Raw genomic sequence first — 12,493 nt, 5'->3', positions numbered from 1 at the left:
AGTCCCAGCCGGGAGGACCTCCGCTCTGCTCTCCTCTGCTCTACTTGGGCTCTGCTCTGTGGTTAAAACACTTTCTCCAGTCTCCGCATTGGTAGCTAAGAGACAGAGGAACCCGAACATACTGCCATCACAATGACTCTTTATGGAGTCAGTCAAGTACACAAATGTCTACTGAGTGGCTTGATTGTCATCAGGGTTCTTTTTTAATATATCAGTTTTGTCATCACTCTGGCATGTCTCAGCTGACATTCATTGAAAAAGAGAGTACATTTTAGTCAAGTTTATTCACCTGGGGCAAAGTTGAGGCTGAAACGATGGGTGTTCTATCTGATTACTCTTACTCGAGTGAGCTGAAGGTTGTAGCTGGTAGTCCAGCGATGGTCAGTCTTTGATTCTGTGCGCTGTGGCGGAAGGTTTTAATGGAGACTGGTGTGATTGGGGCAGCTGCTGAAGAGGTTGCCCCAGTTACTGCGGAGTGGCACTGCGCTCTATTCCATGAGTAATGCCCACCTCAGGGGAGCAGTCTGCGGTTTCACCTCAACATGACAGCTATCTAATGGGAAGACGGCGTGTTTGTGCGTGTCTGTGTCTCTGTGTGTCTGTGTGTCTGTGTCTGTGTGTCTGTGTGTCTGTGCGTCTGTGCGTGCGTGCATGTGTGTGCACGTGTGTGTGTGTGTGTGTGTGTGTGTGTGTGTGTGTGTGTGTGTGTGTGGAGATTTAATCATTCATCACGCCAGGTAGCCACTGACTCTGATGTTTGCATAGCAGAACACCCCTCCGAGCTCCGTCGTCTATATTTGATGACTTCTCTTGCGTTCTGAAAAAAGAGGAAGAAGAAGAAGAAGAGATGTAAGGGAGGGTGAGGAAGAGATGTGGGTGAGGAAGAGATGTAAGGGAGGGTGAGGAAGAGATGTAAGGGAGGGTGAGGAAGAGATGTGGGTGAGGAAGAGATGTAAGGGAGGGTGAGGAAGAGATGTAAGGGAGGGTGAGGAAGAGATGTAAGGGAGGGTGAGGAAGAGATGTGGGTGAGGGTGAGGAAGAGATGTGGGTGAGGTGTAAGGGAAGAATGGGTGACTGACTGGGTCTTAAGCTGTGCAAAGGGAAAAAATCAGTCATCCAGCACGTCTTCATAATTCCCCTCGAGCTATGTGCCTTCTGTGCACAAGTGTGTGCCTCGTGAGGAAAGTGTGTGTGTCTGTGTGTGTGTGTGCAGACACACACACACACACCTCAAGCTCAAACTTTTCTGTCTCGGCGACATGTGTAGATCCGCTTAAGTAGGTCAATACTGTCAAACTTCCCTCTCTGGCAAGTTCAGCCATGACAGACCGAGTTGTATTGTAGGTGAGGAGAGGGGATAACATTACTTTGGCTCGGCACAGAACCTGAGAATGGATAGCACATGTTTAGGAAGAATGGGCTCACCCCCCAGACCCCCCCAGACCCCCCACACTCTCTCTCTCTTCCTCTCCGATGAAGACGGGGGTGGGGGGGTGGTTGGGTGCATTGTGGTTATGGTCGTTCCATTCTCTGGGGAAGACATTACTCTGTCTGCAGCTGGTAGGACTTCAGAGACAGGAAAAAGGGGAAGGAGCTCTCGTCCGCGCATGGTGGAAAGATGGAGAGAGAGAGAGAGAGAGGGAGAGGGAGAATGAGAGAGAGAAGAAAAGGAGAGGGAGAAGGAGAGAATGTGGTCAGGGCTGGAAAATGGATCCATATGTGCGGACGTTAGAAAAGAGAGTTAATGAATGTAATGAGTTTACTTTGCAGTGTGGAGATACTCCATACGTCACTGGACACTTCGCATTGGTAGCCATGAGGGCTGCTGCCACATGGTTTTATAGACACACACACACACACACACACACACACACACACCACATATACTCACGTGTACATGCATGCACACAAGCAAACCACAATAACCCACAATTATCTACTGGGTACTTGAAATCAAACTAATGCACATGCACAAGCACACAAACACACACACACACACACTCTCTCTTTCTCTCTCTCTCTCACACACACACACACACACACACATATATCAAATATTTGGCAGGTGTCCGTCAAGTTTTAGTGCAGTTTTTAATTTCCCGTGAGGATTCTGAGCTGAAAACGTCCTGGATGACCTCGCCAACGGGCCTGTCAGAGATGGACTTCCTCTACTTCTTCCTCTGACTCTCAAGCTGTCCTTTAAAAACAAACTGTGGAAAATGAATCATATCCATGTCTGGTCTCATCCCCAATTTAACACTGTCTCCCGTAATCCTATTCCAAAGGACGTGATGCCATGGTAATACTAGAGTGTTGGGCCAAAAAAAGCGTTCCTTTTGTGTGTGTGTCTGTGTGTGTATGTTTGAGTGTTTGTCTGCGTGTGTGTGTGTGTGTATTACGCGCACATGTATGTGGTTAGGTTATGTGTATATGTGTGTGTGCACAGATGTATGCGTGTGAGTGTGCCTACGCATGCGTATGTGTGTGTGTGTGTGTGCATCCATGTGGCTGTGTTGCTCAGATGTGGATTATGGGAAGTCAAGTAAGCCACAGGGGTGTCTCCTGAGGGTGTATGTAACTTCCACTCCAATCTCACCCCGGCCTCTGACCACCACTCGCATGGCTGTGACTCACACTGGAGCTCACAAACCCAAGTTGGAAAATACAGGCATCGTGTGTGTGTGTGTGTGTGTGTGTGTGTGTGTGTGTGTGTGTGTGTGTGTGTGTGTGTGTGTGTGTGTGTGTGTGTGTGTGTGTGTGTGTGTATTGAAGGAGGGTTGAAATGAAAGACATATTGAAACATTCAAGGTTTAAAAGAGTAGCATAGACCTCTGTGTGTGTGTGTGTGTGTGTGTGTGTGTGTGTGTGTGTGTGTGTGTGTGTGTGTGTGTGTGTGTGTGTGTGTGTGTGTGTGTGAGAGAGAGAGAGAGAGGGAAAGAGAGAGAGAGAGACGTTTGACATCTGACGCTGTGTATGTGTGTCTGTGTGCGTGTGTATGTGTTTCTGTCTGTATCTGTGAATATCTGCTTGTTTGAAGTATGCTGTCTCTTTGTTGTATGCTTTGACGTGTTGCATACTTTCCATCTGGATTGTCCTGGACAGTCCTCACTTTCACTTTCCCTCTTTGTCTCACTCTCTCCAACAAACACACTCTCCTACAGACACCCAACCAAAGACATCAAAGTGTTGTCAAGGTGCCAACAATCAAACAAGCACACACACACACACACACACACACACACACACACACAGACACCTCAACAATAGTAAACACATTCGCCATGGCCTTGTTTATCTGGCTTTCTCCTCTCTCTGGAGACTCCCATCTGCAGATGGAACACAGCGCATGAGAAAGCAAGCGAGGAAAGTATAGAGGCAGTGAAGGACAGCGCAAAAGAAAGACAAAGGTCAGATTTACGTCAGCCCTGTGGTCAGTCCAGACAGACAGTCAGCCACAAGTAAACAGACCTGCGCCATGGTGACTGCTGCAGTCATGCGGAACCATAGCGGACCACACAGAACCCTCTGGGTCAGATGGGCAGGCAGACAGGCGGGTGGTGGTCAGTATAAAAAAGAAAAAGAAAATTGGGGTGTCGTGACCACATGAATCACCTGGGGTTTGTGTGCAGGGCCTTGGCCACTGCAGTTCAACCTGGGTGAGGGAGCAGGCCATGGCTCTCTCCGTGACCACAGGTCGGACACAGAGATCCTGCGTGCAAGTCTAGTGTTTTACGGCTGCTATTCTCTGGGCCAAAAATAACCCTGCTGGTATGTTATTAGTGATGAATGGAAAGGCTGATCGGGGGTAGCTGAGTGAGGTGCTCTATGCGTGGATGTGGTGTCACTGTGCCCTCTTAATGACTGTGTGTGTGTGTGCGTGAGTGTGTGTGCGTGAGTGTGTGTGTGTGTGTGTGTGTGTGTGTGTGTGTGTAAACTAACCTGTTGCTCTCTGGGATCAGTGAGTAGTACCTCAGCACCCGTTGCTGATGATCTAAGAATAACAGTTAAAACCTTAGACTTAAGAGAATAGTGCTGCAATATTTCACCCAGTTTGCACCTGCACATGAAGTCGTTAAGACATCATTAATGTGATGGCTTTTTAACGAGACGTAAATCCAAATACTGTAATGCCCTAATCAGGAGGGGCTGCCACACAGTGACCCTCAGGGGATGCTGGGTAACTTCTCCTGTCAGCCAGGACTTAACTCATCTGACCTAGCCGATTATGTCACTTCCTTTGCCAAGTGTGGCGTCATTTGACTGGTCAAATTTAAGGCTGTGATTAGTTGGGTGTTTATGAGAGTTTTTTGCAACTGCTTCAGTAGAGTCCACCACATGCCAGACTGCTCTTTCATCCACCAATTTTACACTCCTCCATTTCACACACACACACACTCCTCCATTTCTCTCTCACACACACACACACACACACACACACACACACACACACACAATTTCACACATACAAACAGATGCTCACAAAAAAGTGCGATCCAGCTGTCTCACACGAACAAAACATCTGCCGCACACCCCTTTTCGATACTGTTGCCAAACTCTTGTTTATCTTCAGCCCTGTCAGCCATCTTATGGATCTTTGTCTTTCCATCTCTCACCCTTTCTCTCTCTCTCTCTTTCACTTTCACTTTCACTTATTTTTCTCCTTTAACCAGTTTCTGGGCACCAAGAACAACAGTGTCTGTGTGTGATGGGCAAGATTATCATGCATCTTTGGCTCTGGGTCTTGTGGTATGCGCGGCTCTTCACAGTTGGTTGACTCTGGATGTGTCAGTGTGAATGCATGACTCTACCCTCCTTCTCCGCCTTAATGTGAATAAACACACAGAACCAAGCTGCAGCACTAACACAACACAGCCATAATGCAGCGCTTAAGGCAGGCTATCTGAAACAGCCTTAGGGCTGCATCTTTCCATCGCCGAGGTCTTTAGCATTGAGTCCCTCTGGTAGTCCTCTGTGCTATGCACAGGGATGGATTACTGCACGGGCCTACCGGGCCCAGGCCCAGGGGCCCAAGGGGTCAGGGGGCCCTGAAGCCCAAGCCTTTGCATGGAATCATTGCCTCAATATCAACAAATCAGGATGTAGGCTATGAATCTGATTGAATTTAGTGTTGGCCATCCCCAAAATGCACCAGAATACAGGAAATCACATCAAACAAATTGAAAATACGACAATTAGTGGGGGGCCCTTAATACATCTGGGCCCAGGGGCCCGAAAGTTCATAATCCGCCCATGGCTGTGCACCGAGATCTTTTTCTCCAGCAGTGGGTGAGATAAGTGCGATCGTAACAATGTTTATGCAGCATTCTTAGCATGTGACACGAGCCGCTGTAAACACACGCACCTGAGTGCATAGGAGGTTTATGGGCCAGGTGCTTGTTTGATGTATAGGGCCGGCTGAGGTGACCGGGGCACTGGCAACCGCTGGACAGAATGCACAGCTGCCTCCTCTGGCTCAAGGGATGAAAAACAAAACGGGCCTCTGTTGGAAAGAGATTTTTTTTTCATCTGCAAACGCTACTTATTTCTGGAGATGCTGACTGGGGTTTTTTGTTCAAAATTAATTCTTGAGTCGCAATTGTGGTGAGAGACAGAGAGAGAAAGAAAGTTGGGGGTTAGGGCACTGGCATCTCTTGAAATGGCTGACTAATGTGCTTCTTTAAAACAAAATGGCCCATAATTTTCATTTGTGGTTGTTAAATGACACCCAATTTTGACCTCTGGCTTTTGAGTCATTTCCTGCACTTGCTGAGCAAAGCAATCGATCCACCTTCACACTCGGGAGTAGACCCTGACTCACACTCACTTTCAGGAAGGAAAAGAAAGAGGTCCTTCACACCCATGACTTTATACCTGTCTGTTAGAACCACACCTGTGGACAGCACAAGATGCACAGAAGTATACTCAGGTCTGAGTGTGTGCATGGAAATGCAAATTGGAATTGCTTTGATTGTTTTTTTTTTTCATTCTTTACTTTTCTTATTTTACTCAGAGCTAAAAGTAGTTATAATATAATAATAGCAATTATGATTTCAGAAAATATGACAAGCAAGCAAAGCAAGTCTCTGCAAAAAGAAAGAATAGTCCTAATATCTGGACTTCAGCGGACTTCCTGTCACAGTCCCTCACAGTGTGTCCCTCTCCTCCCGTCTTTCTCTGTCCATCTGTTTCTCCTCTTACCCTCGACTGGGCTCGTAGTGTGTGGGTGGTGGGGGGTTGGGGTAGAGCACGGAGAGAGGTTGTCTGCTAATTCTAGTGCCAGGTCTCCAGGAAGGGGGGAGGGATGTGAGATAGAGGAACGAAAGGTTTCTCTTCTCATTTGCCCTCACCATCAGCACTCTATTTATAAAGACACCTCGTACCTCACGGGTCAAGTTCGCTCTGAACTTCACCATATGACAAACCGCGCTATCCAAACTTTGTGTCCTGTGGCGATTGGACAAACTGATATCGAAGGGCAGTTCTGTCATGCCAGTTCTCAGCTAAACACATTTTCAAGAATGCTTTTGATGCACTTTAAGATAATCATTAGATGATGCATTCAAATATAAAAAAGATGCAATTGCTGATTTTTGCTTTTAGCTCAGATAAATTTGGCACACAACGTGTTGGCAGCACACCCAAACAGGGACTGCCCTGTATGGAAATGGCCTTCATGAGTCAGTGGGAGCAAAGAAATAAATGCATAAATAGAGCACCTAGTGGGAGGTCACTGTTTGTCAAGTAAAGCCTTAACGTGTTGCTTTTTAAGTTCTTACATAATTGCCTCTCAAGGGGAATAATTTTATCTCTTTTTAACTCCCTTTTAATCCATAAGCTTGGCAAGGTTTGCGTTGTGTATGCAAGCCTGTTCCTTCTATATATCTCATGCAACATATTTTATTTTCTCGCAACGGATGTTCTACTAGTGAGACAGTGCCCACAGATTCAGGGTCAGTTTTTTCGGTGTCCAATTTGCAAGCGCTTCTCAGTTACCACGTTGGTGCGGTAACACTATTTTTACCATGAGTAAACAAAACAGACTCGGCCTCATTGGAGGACAGGTCTACTGTTGTCTAGACTTGTATGCGCCCACCCCCTCCTTAGTGATATGTATTCACGAAGAGAGAAGATTCCGGAATTGACTGGAAATGTTCCGGCCTGGAATTTGGAAAGCACATTTCGATATTTGTGTCCCCCAGTGTCCTTGTGTTCCATGACATCATAAAGGTTACCCGGCGATAAGGTTTCAGAAGTACCCCTCTGTGTCTAAAACGCCCACTCCGTTTTGGGAATCAACAAGAGTTGATAGCGGAAATGGGCTGCTAGCGTGCTGACTGAGGACAGACCCAGGGACAGAAGGTTGTTGAGGTCATCAGGGAGGTCACACAGTGCAATTGATGGTTTAGTAGCCTACAATACAGCAGCTTCAGTACCAATCATACATTAAAAAAGCACTAAAAAAGCTTATCAGTAAATGTTGCCCATCTCACCTGTTTTCTTATGAGATGGAGACAGCTGGTCAGTCATTTCACCATCTGTGCATGGCAATTTGTCAGGTATTTCTTGTGCTGGACACTGGACAGTATTTAATGTGTTTAATGTATATTAGGGGTAAATACTGCATCTGCTAATTTAGACCAAGTGCACTTATCTTTTATATGTGACTCATGGCTTATGTATTGGGAGCGGGGGGGGGGGGGGTTGATGGTAAAAATACATGCCAGCTTTTAAACGTTTCCTTAATAATGAAGCCCTGCTGTGTTCCTTTCTCACAGAAAAAGCTGCCAGTGTTGTTGCTGGGGCGATCGGCTGACCTGAGACCAGGAGAATTCGTTGTTGCCATTGGCAGCCCATTTTCCCTTCAAAACACCGTTACCACGGGGATTGTCAGTACCACTCAAAGAGGCGGCAAAGAATTGGGCCTTCGGAACTCTGACATGGACTACATTCAAACTGATGCTATTATTAATGTGAGTCCTCTCTCTCTCTCTGCCACACTCTCCCACTCGCTCTCATGTATTCCCACATGTCAAAATATAGCTGTATTACATGCCTTTAAGTTGTAATAAATCAAAGTGACAAATTTACCTTGATAAGAAATGGTCTAGCTCATTGGTATAGCTTCTTCAGATACCATATCTGATGGTTACGTAGACGTGGAAACATCTATTGATCTGTTTGGCCATCTTTTCTTAAAGCTATAGGCTTTTCAGTCCACACACGTCCTGTACAACCCTTCTATGTGTAAAACCATGGTCAATGACACACACACACACACACACACACACACACACACACACACACACACACACACACACACACACACACACACACACACACACACACACACACATACAGGCAGCCACACATGCATTGATTAAGATCGCCTCTAGGGTTGTGAATACAGTTGCACCGCTGACATGGATCAAAGAGAAGATTTTATCCCAAGTGTTGTGGCTATGACCGTGTTTGACCCGCCTATATCAGTCCTCATCAGGACTGAAGGAATTTACATTGTAAATGACCACCGTGAAATCTCCCGTCTCATCTGTCTCAAGTACACAACCTCAGGCTTTCTCCAGCGCCTTGAATCTAATGTGTTTTTCTCATGGATTCTTCACTTCTTTCCACAGTATGGCAACTCAGGAGGACCTCTGGTCAATCTGGTGAGAACTGTACTCTTTAAAGTTTTTATTTTTATGTTAGCCTTTGTATATGTCAGTATTGGTTAGTGCACAGGGTTTCAAGGGTACTCAATGTTAATAGAGAACTGATAGCAGCTGAATTGATGTAGGCATCCACAGATTTGCTAAGTTGTGCCTGTAAAAACATGTCTGCCTGACAGGACGGAGAGGTGATTGGGATCAACACTCTGAAAGTGACAGCTGGGATTTCCTTTGCCATCCCCTCTGACAAGATTCGCCAGTTTCTTGCAGAATCTTATGACAGGCAAGCCAGAGGTAAGTCCTCTGCATGGAATAAAGTCATCGTGCTGTCACGAATTAATAAAATTGTTTTTCAAAAAGCATTAACCACATTAAGGGGTTAGTCCAAACAGCCCATAATACAATGCCTAGATTATGAAGACAAGGCAGAGAGTATCAAGCCAATAGAAACAGGATTAGCTGCCTCAAGCCAAGAAGAGTTTGTTGTAACTGGCCTCATACCATTGCAATGTTATTGTGTCCAGGCAGAGGAACGGCAAAGAATAGATACATTGGAGTGAGAATGATGACACTAACTCCAGCGTAAGTACGCCAGTCTCCTTCTTTCTAAGAAGCCTGCATAATAGGCCACATCTTCACTTTCCAATTATGAACTTTTTTGAAGTTGTTAAATTTGGTCATGTGTGCTTTATTGCAAGCTATAAAGTTGATTTCACTCTCTGGTCAAATAGTTTTCTGTCGAATGAGTGTGTCCACAAAATGGCTCTTCAACATAACCTTCTTGTATAAATTAGAAGAGCACAAAGGCATGACTATTTGTCCTCTGTTCGCCAGCTTGGCCAAGGAGCTCAAAGGACGACAGCGAGACTTCCCTGACATCACTTCCGGGGCGTACGTCATGGAGGTCATCTCCAAGACACCAGCTGCAGTGTACGTGTAATCAATTCATGGTTACGGGGGTTCTGGGAATTGTAAACTTGATGCAAAAGCAGATTTATTTGTCAGGTTTTTTTTTATTTCACATTGATACTGCAAACGTGACCATGTTGTTTCAGCCACTCCTTGTCACGGTATGGGGGATATTGTCTTTGGCTCCGGACGACATGCAGATGTTGCAGATTTATGAGGCATACAGCCGTCATTGCACGCGCATGCGATCCCACACCCCTTCACAGGCACCCACCCACACACACAGACTCAGACACACACACACACACACACACACACACACACACACACACACACACACACACACACACACACACACACACACACACACACACACACTGCACACCAAGAACACAAATCAGCGCCAGACACACACATATGCACACAAGCCTTTACTAAACATATGGGCCCTCATGCACAGCAGTCAAAACACTGCAACACAAGCCTGTCTGCCATGTTTGTTCACCACACAAGAATCCCCTGCCTCTGTGTTTTCTGTGACCACAGTCATGTAATACCAGGAAGAGTAGGTGGGAATGAGAGAAGGACAGAGAGAGAGGACAGAGAAAGAGAAGGAGATAGAGAGAGAAAGAGAGGAAGAGAGTGACTGAAAGAGAGAGAGAGAGAGAGATAGAAAGAGAGTGACCGAAAGAGAGAGAGAGAGAGAAAGAGAGGAAGAAAGTGACAGAAAGAAAGAGAGAGAGAGAGAGACCAAAAGAGAGGGAGAGAGTGGAGAGGCAGAGGGGAGGGGCTGGAGGGTTTGCACTGGGCTGCTGAGGCAGCATTTCCTAAGCCTCTGGAGAAGCTTTTCTGTGGTGTCTCTCTGCGGTATCCTCCACTATCCGCCGGCTCGCGGCCCCTCTCCCTTTCCCCTCGGCCAGGCCGATTAGGCTCGCGAGACGCGCCCAGGCGCCCCTATAGCCCGCCGCTAGCCGTTATGTGTGACGGCGCATGGGCACAAAAGGGGCCAGAGGCACGCTGGGAATGTGTAAGTCTGGGGCAGAAATGTACAGGGAGTCTGAGGTCTCTGATAACATGCGCTTGCCATTAGGGTTTTGGTTCCATCGTAAAGCGACGCGCTGATAACGCTTCCCGAAAAAACACGCTTGCATCAGTGTAACTTGGCCTGACGAATTTCCACTTTCAGTTCTCCACGTGTCCCAGTGCCTCATGTGTCATGATTTTTCTCTCTCTCTCTCTCTTTTCTCTCTCTTTCTCTCTGTCTCTCTCTAGGTCTGTGTAGGAAGGGGTGGTTATTAAGGGGTCTAAGGAACAAAGGGCTCCTTTGCAGACAGAGCTTGCAGTTTGCATATTTTAAATCTCAGAGCCTTGGTTCTCATGGGTCATTGTGCCTGCAAGTTTTTGACATTTGTATTTCACTTTACGATTGATCGTTTCCAGTTTGAGACGTGTTTTAGTAGAACTGCAAAAACTGGTGATTACTGCCCCTCAATGGCTTTTGTTCTGACATATACTGCTGGCAGGGGACTCAGGTCTGCCAGAGACAACACTGGTATACAGAACAGTTCAGGTCAGAGCACAGGTGGTCTGAAAGTCTTCAACCAATTCTGTGGCCCTTGCCACATTTTTCCAATAAATAACTAATTTATCTAATAATAACTCATTTATTTCTGTTTCTCTCTCTTCTTCAGTGGTGGATTGAAAGAGCATGATGTCATCATCTCAATTAACAGCCATCGGATCTCAACCGCCACTGATGTCAGCAGCGCCATCAAGAGGGACACCACGTTACGTATGGTTGTGCGCCGTGGTAATGAGGATGTCATCCTCACAATCATTCCCATGGAGATTGACCCTTGACCTCAGCTCTAATGACCCTGGCGATCAATAGTGTCGCCGCAGCCATGAACTTAAACAGTAAAACTGGTTGTGTCTGAGACCACACCCTATGGAGGCTATGTGGCCAATACACTCTTGCCTCCAATATGACTGGCTTGTATATGCTCCGCCTCCGCCTGTAAGTGGTAGATTGTACCTGGCACCTATGGGGCTGCGTTTTAAGTATTGTCTCTGATACATTGGATCACTTTTTTAATTTTGTGTGCATTAATAAAATTTACTACTGTTTGCTGTCAAACACAAGCCATTTGACCTGTGTTTAAGGATTTTGTTATTGTTACTGTTTTTTTTATAAGTGAGTTCTCTACTATTGCTCAAAAAGACCCAGCCAAACAAAAATAAAGTGCTCTAGAGGAATATAAAAAAAAAATGAGCACTGAATAGCAGTTTTGTACTTTTTTGTAAAAAAAAATAGTTAATGTGCCTTTGTTCTTTAACAGTTGTTATTTACACAGAACACAATAAAAGATTTTTAATAGTGTCCTTTCATTTTGCAAATATTAAATGGCATTTCAGTGATGTCCACGCCAGCATGGGACAAATAACATTAGGCACTGTAAAAGAGAAATAATGATGTGGGAATAAAGAGTTTGCCTGTCTCTTACCCCAGAATCTACTTTGACCTCAGCTTTAACAATATTCTCACAGGCCCTGCAGAAGCTGTAGAAATTCCTCAAGGCTAGACTCAGAAGTGGAGCCACAGCAGTGCATGGTTTCAATTTGGTTTTACTGCTGTCCAATGGACTCTCAGTCAGTCTGGTGTGTGGGTTAGGATGGAGGACTGTGTGTGCTTGTATGTATGTCTGTCAGTGTGTCCCTGTGTGTGTGTTGGAGAGGGGGCTGCAAGTTTAAAGGTGTGTTTGTACTGACTAGTGTTGGTCTGGGTACGTTATCTATCTGTGTCTACGTGTGAGTTTGTTTGTATGCCTGTTTGTGTGTGTGTGTAATGCGCAGTGCACGTGACCACATGCACTTTTGTGTGTGTGTGTGTGTGTGTGTCCATGTTCATATGTCTGAAA

General features: G+C 45.9%; 1 protein-coding gene across 1 annotated transcript in view; it reads left to right on the top strand.

Annotated features, from left to right (window-relative positions):
- Positions 1-11,957, top strand: part of LOC125311624 (serine protease HTRA1A) — a 22,045-nt gene extending 10,088 nt beyond the window's left edge. The window contains exons 4-9 of the mRNA XM_048269856.1: positions 7,776-7,970; positions 8,634-8,666; positions 8,846-8,960; positions 9,191-9,248; positions 9,501-9,596; positions 11,267-11,957. Coding sequence (XP_048125813.1) covers positions 7,776-7,970; positions 8,634-8,666; positions 8,846-8,960; positions 9,191-9,248; positions 9,501-9,596; positions 11,267-11,435 — 666 coding nt within the window. The 3' untranslated portion in view covers positions 11,436-11,957. The remainder of the gene's footprint in view (positions 1-7,775; positions 7,971-8,633; positions 8,667-8,845; positions 8,961-9,190; positions 9,249-9,500; positions 9,597-11,266) is intronic.
- Positions 11,958-12,493: the final 536 nt, after the last annotated feature.

The sequence above is a fragment of the Alosa alosa genome, chromosome 18 (genome assembly GCF_017589495.1).
Source record: "Alosa alosa isolate M-15738 ecotype Scorff River chromosome 18, AALO_Geno_1.1, whole genome shotgun sequence".
NCBI lineage: Eukaryota > Metazoa > Chordata > Actinopteri > Clupeiformes > Clupeidae > Alosa > Alosa alosa.
The sequence above is the reverse complement of the archived record's forward strand: the minus strand, read 5'-3'. Positions and strand labels throughout refer to the sequence as shown.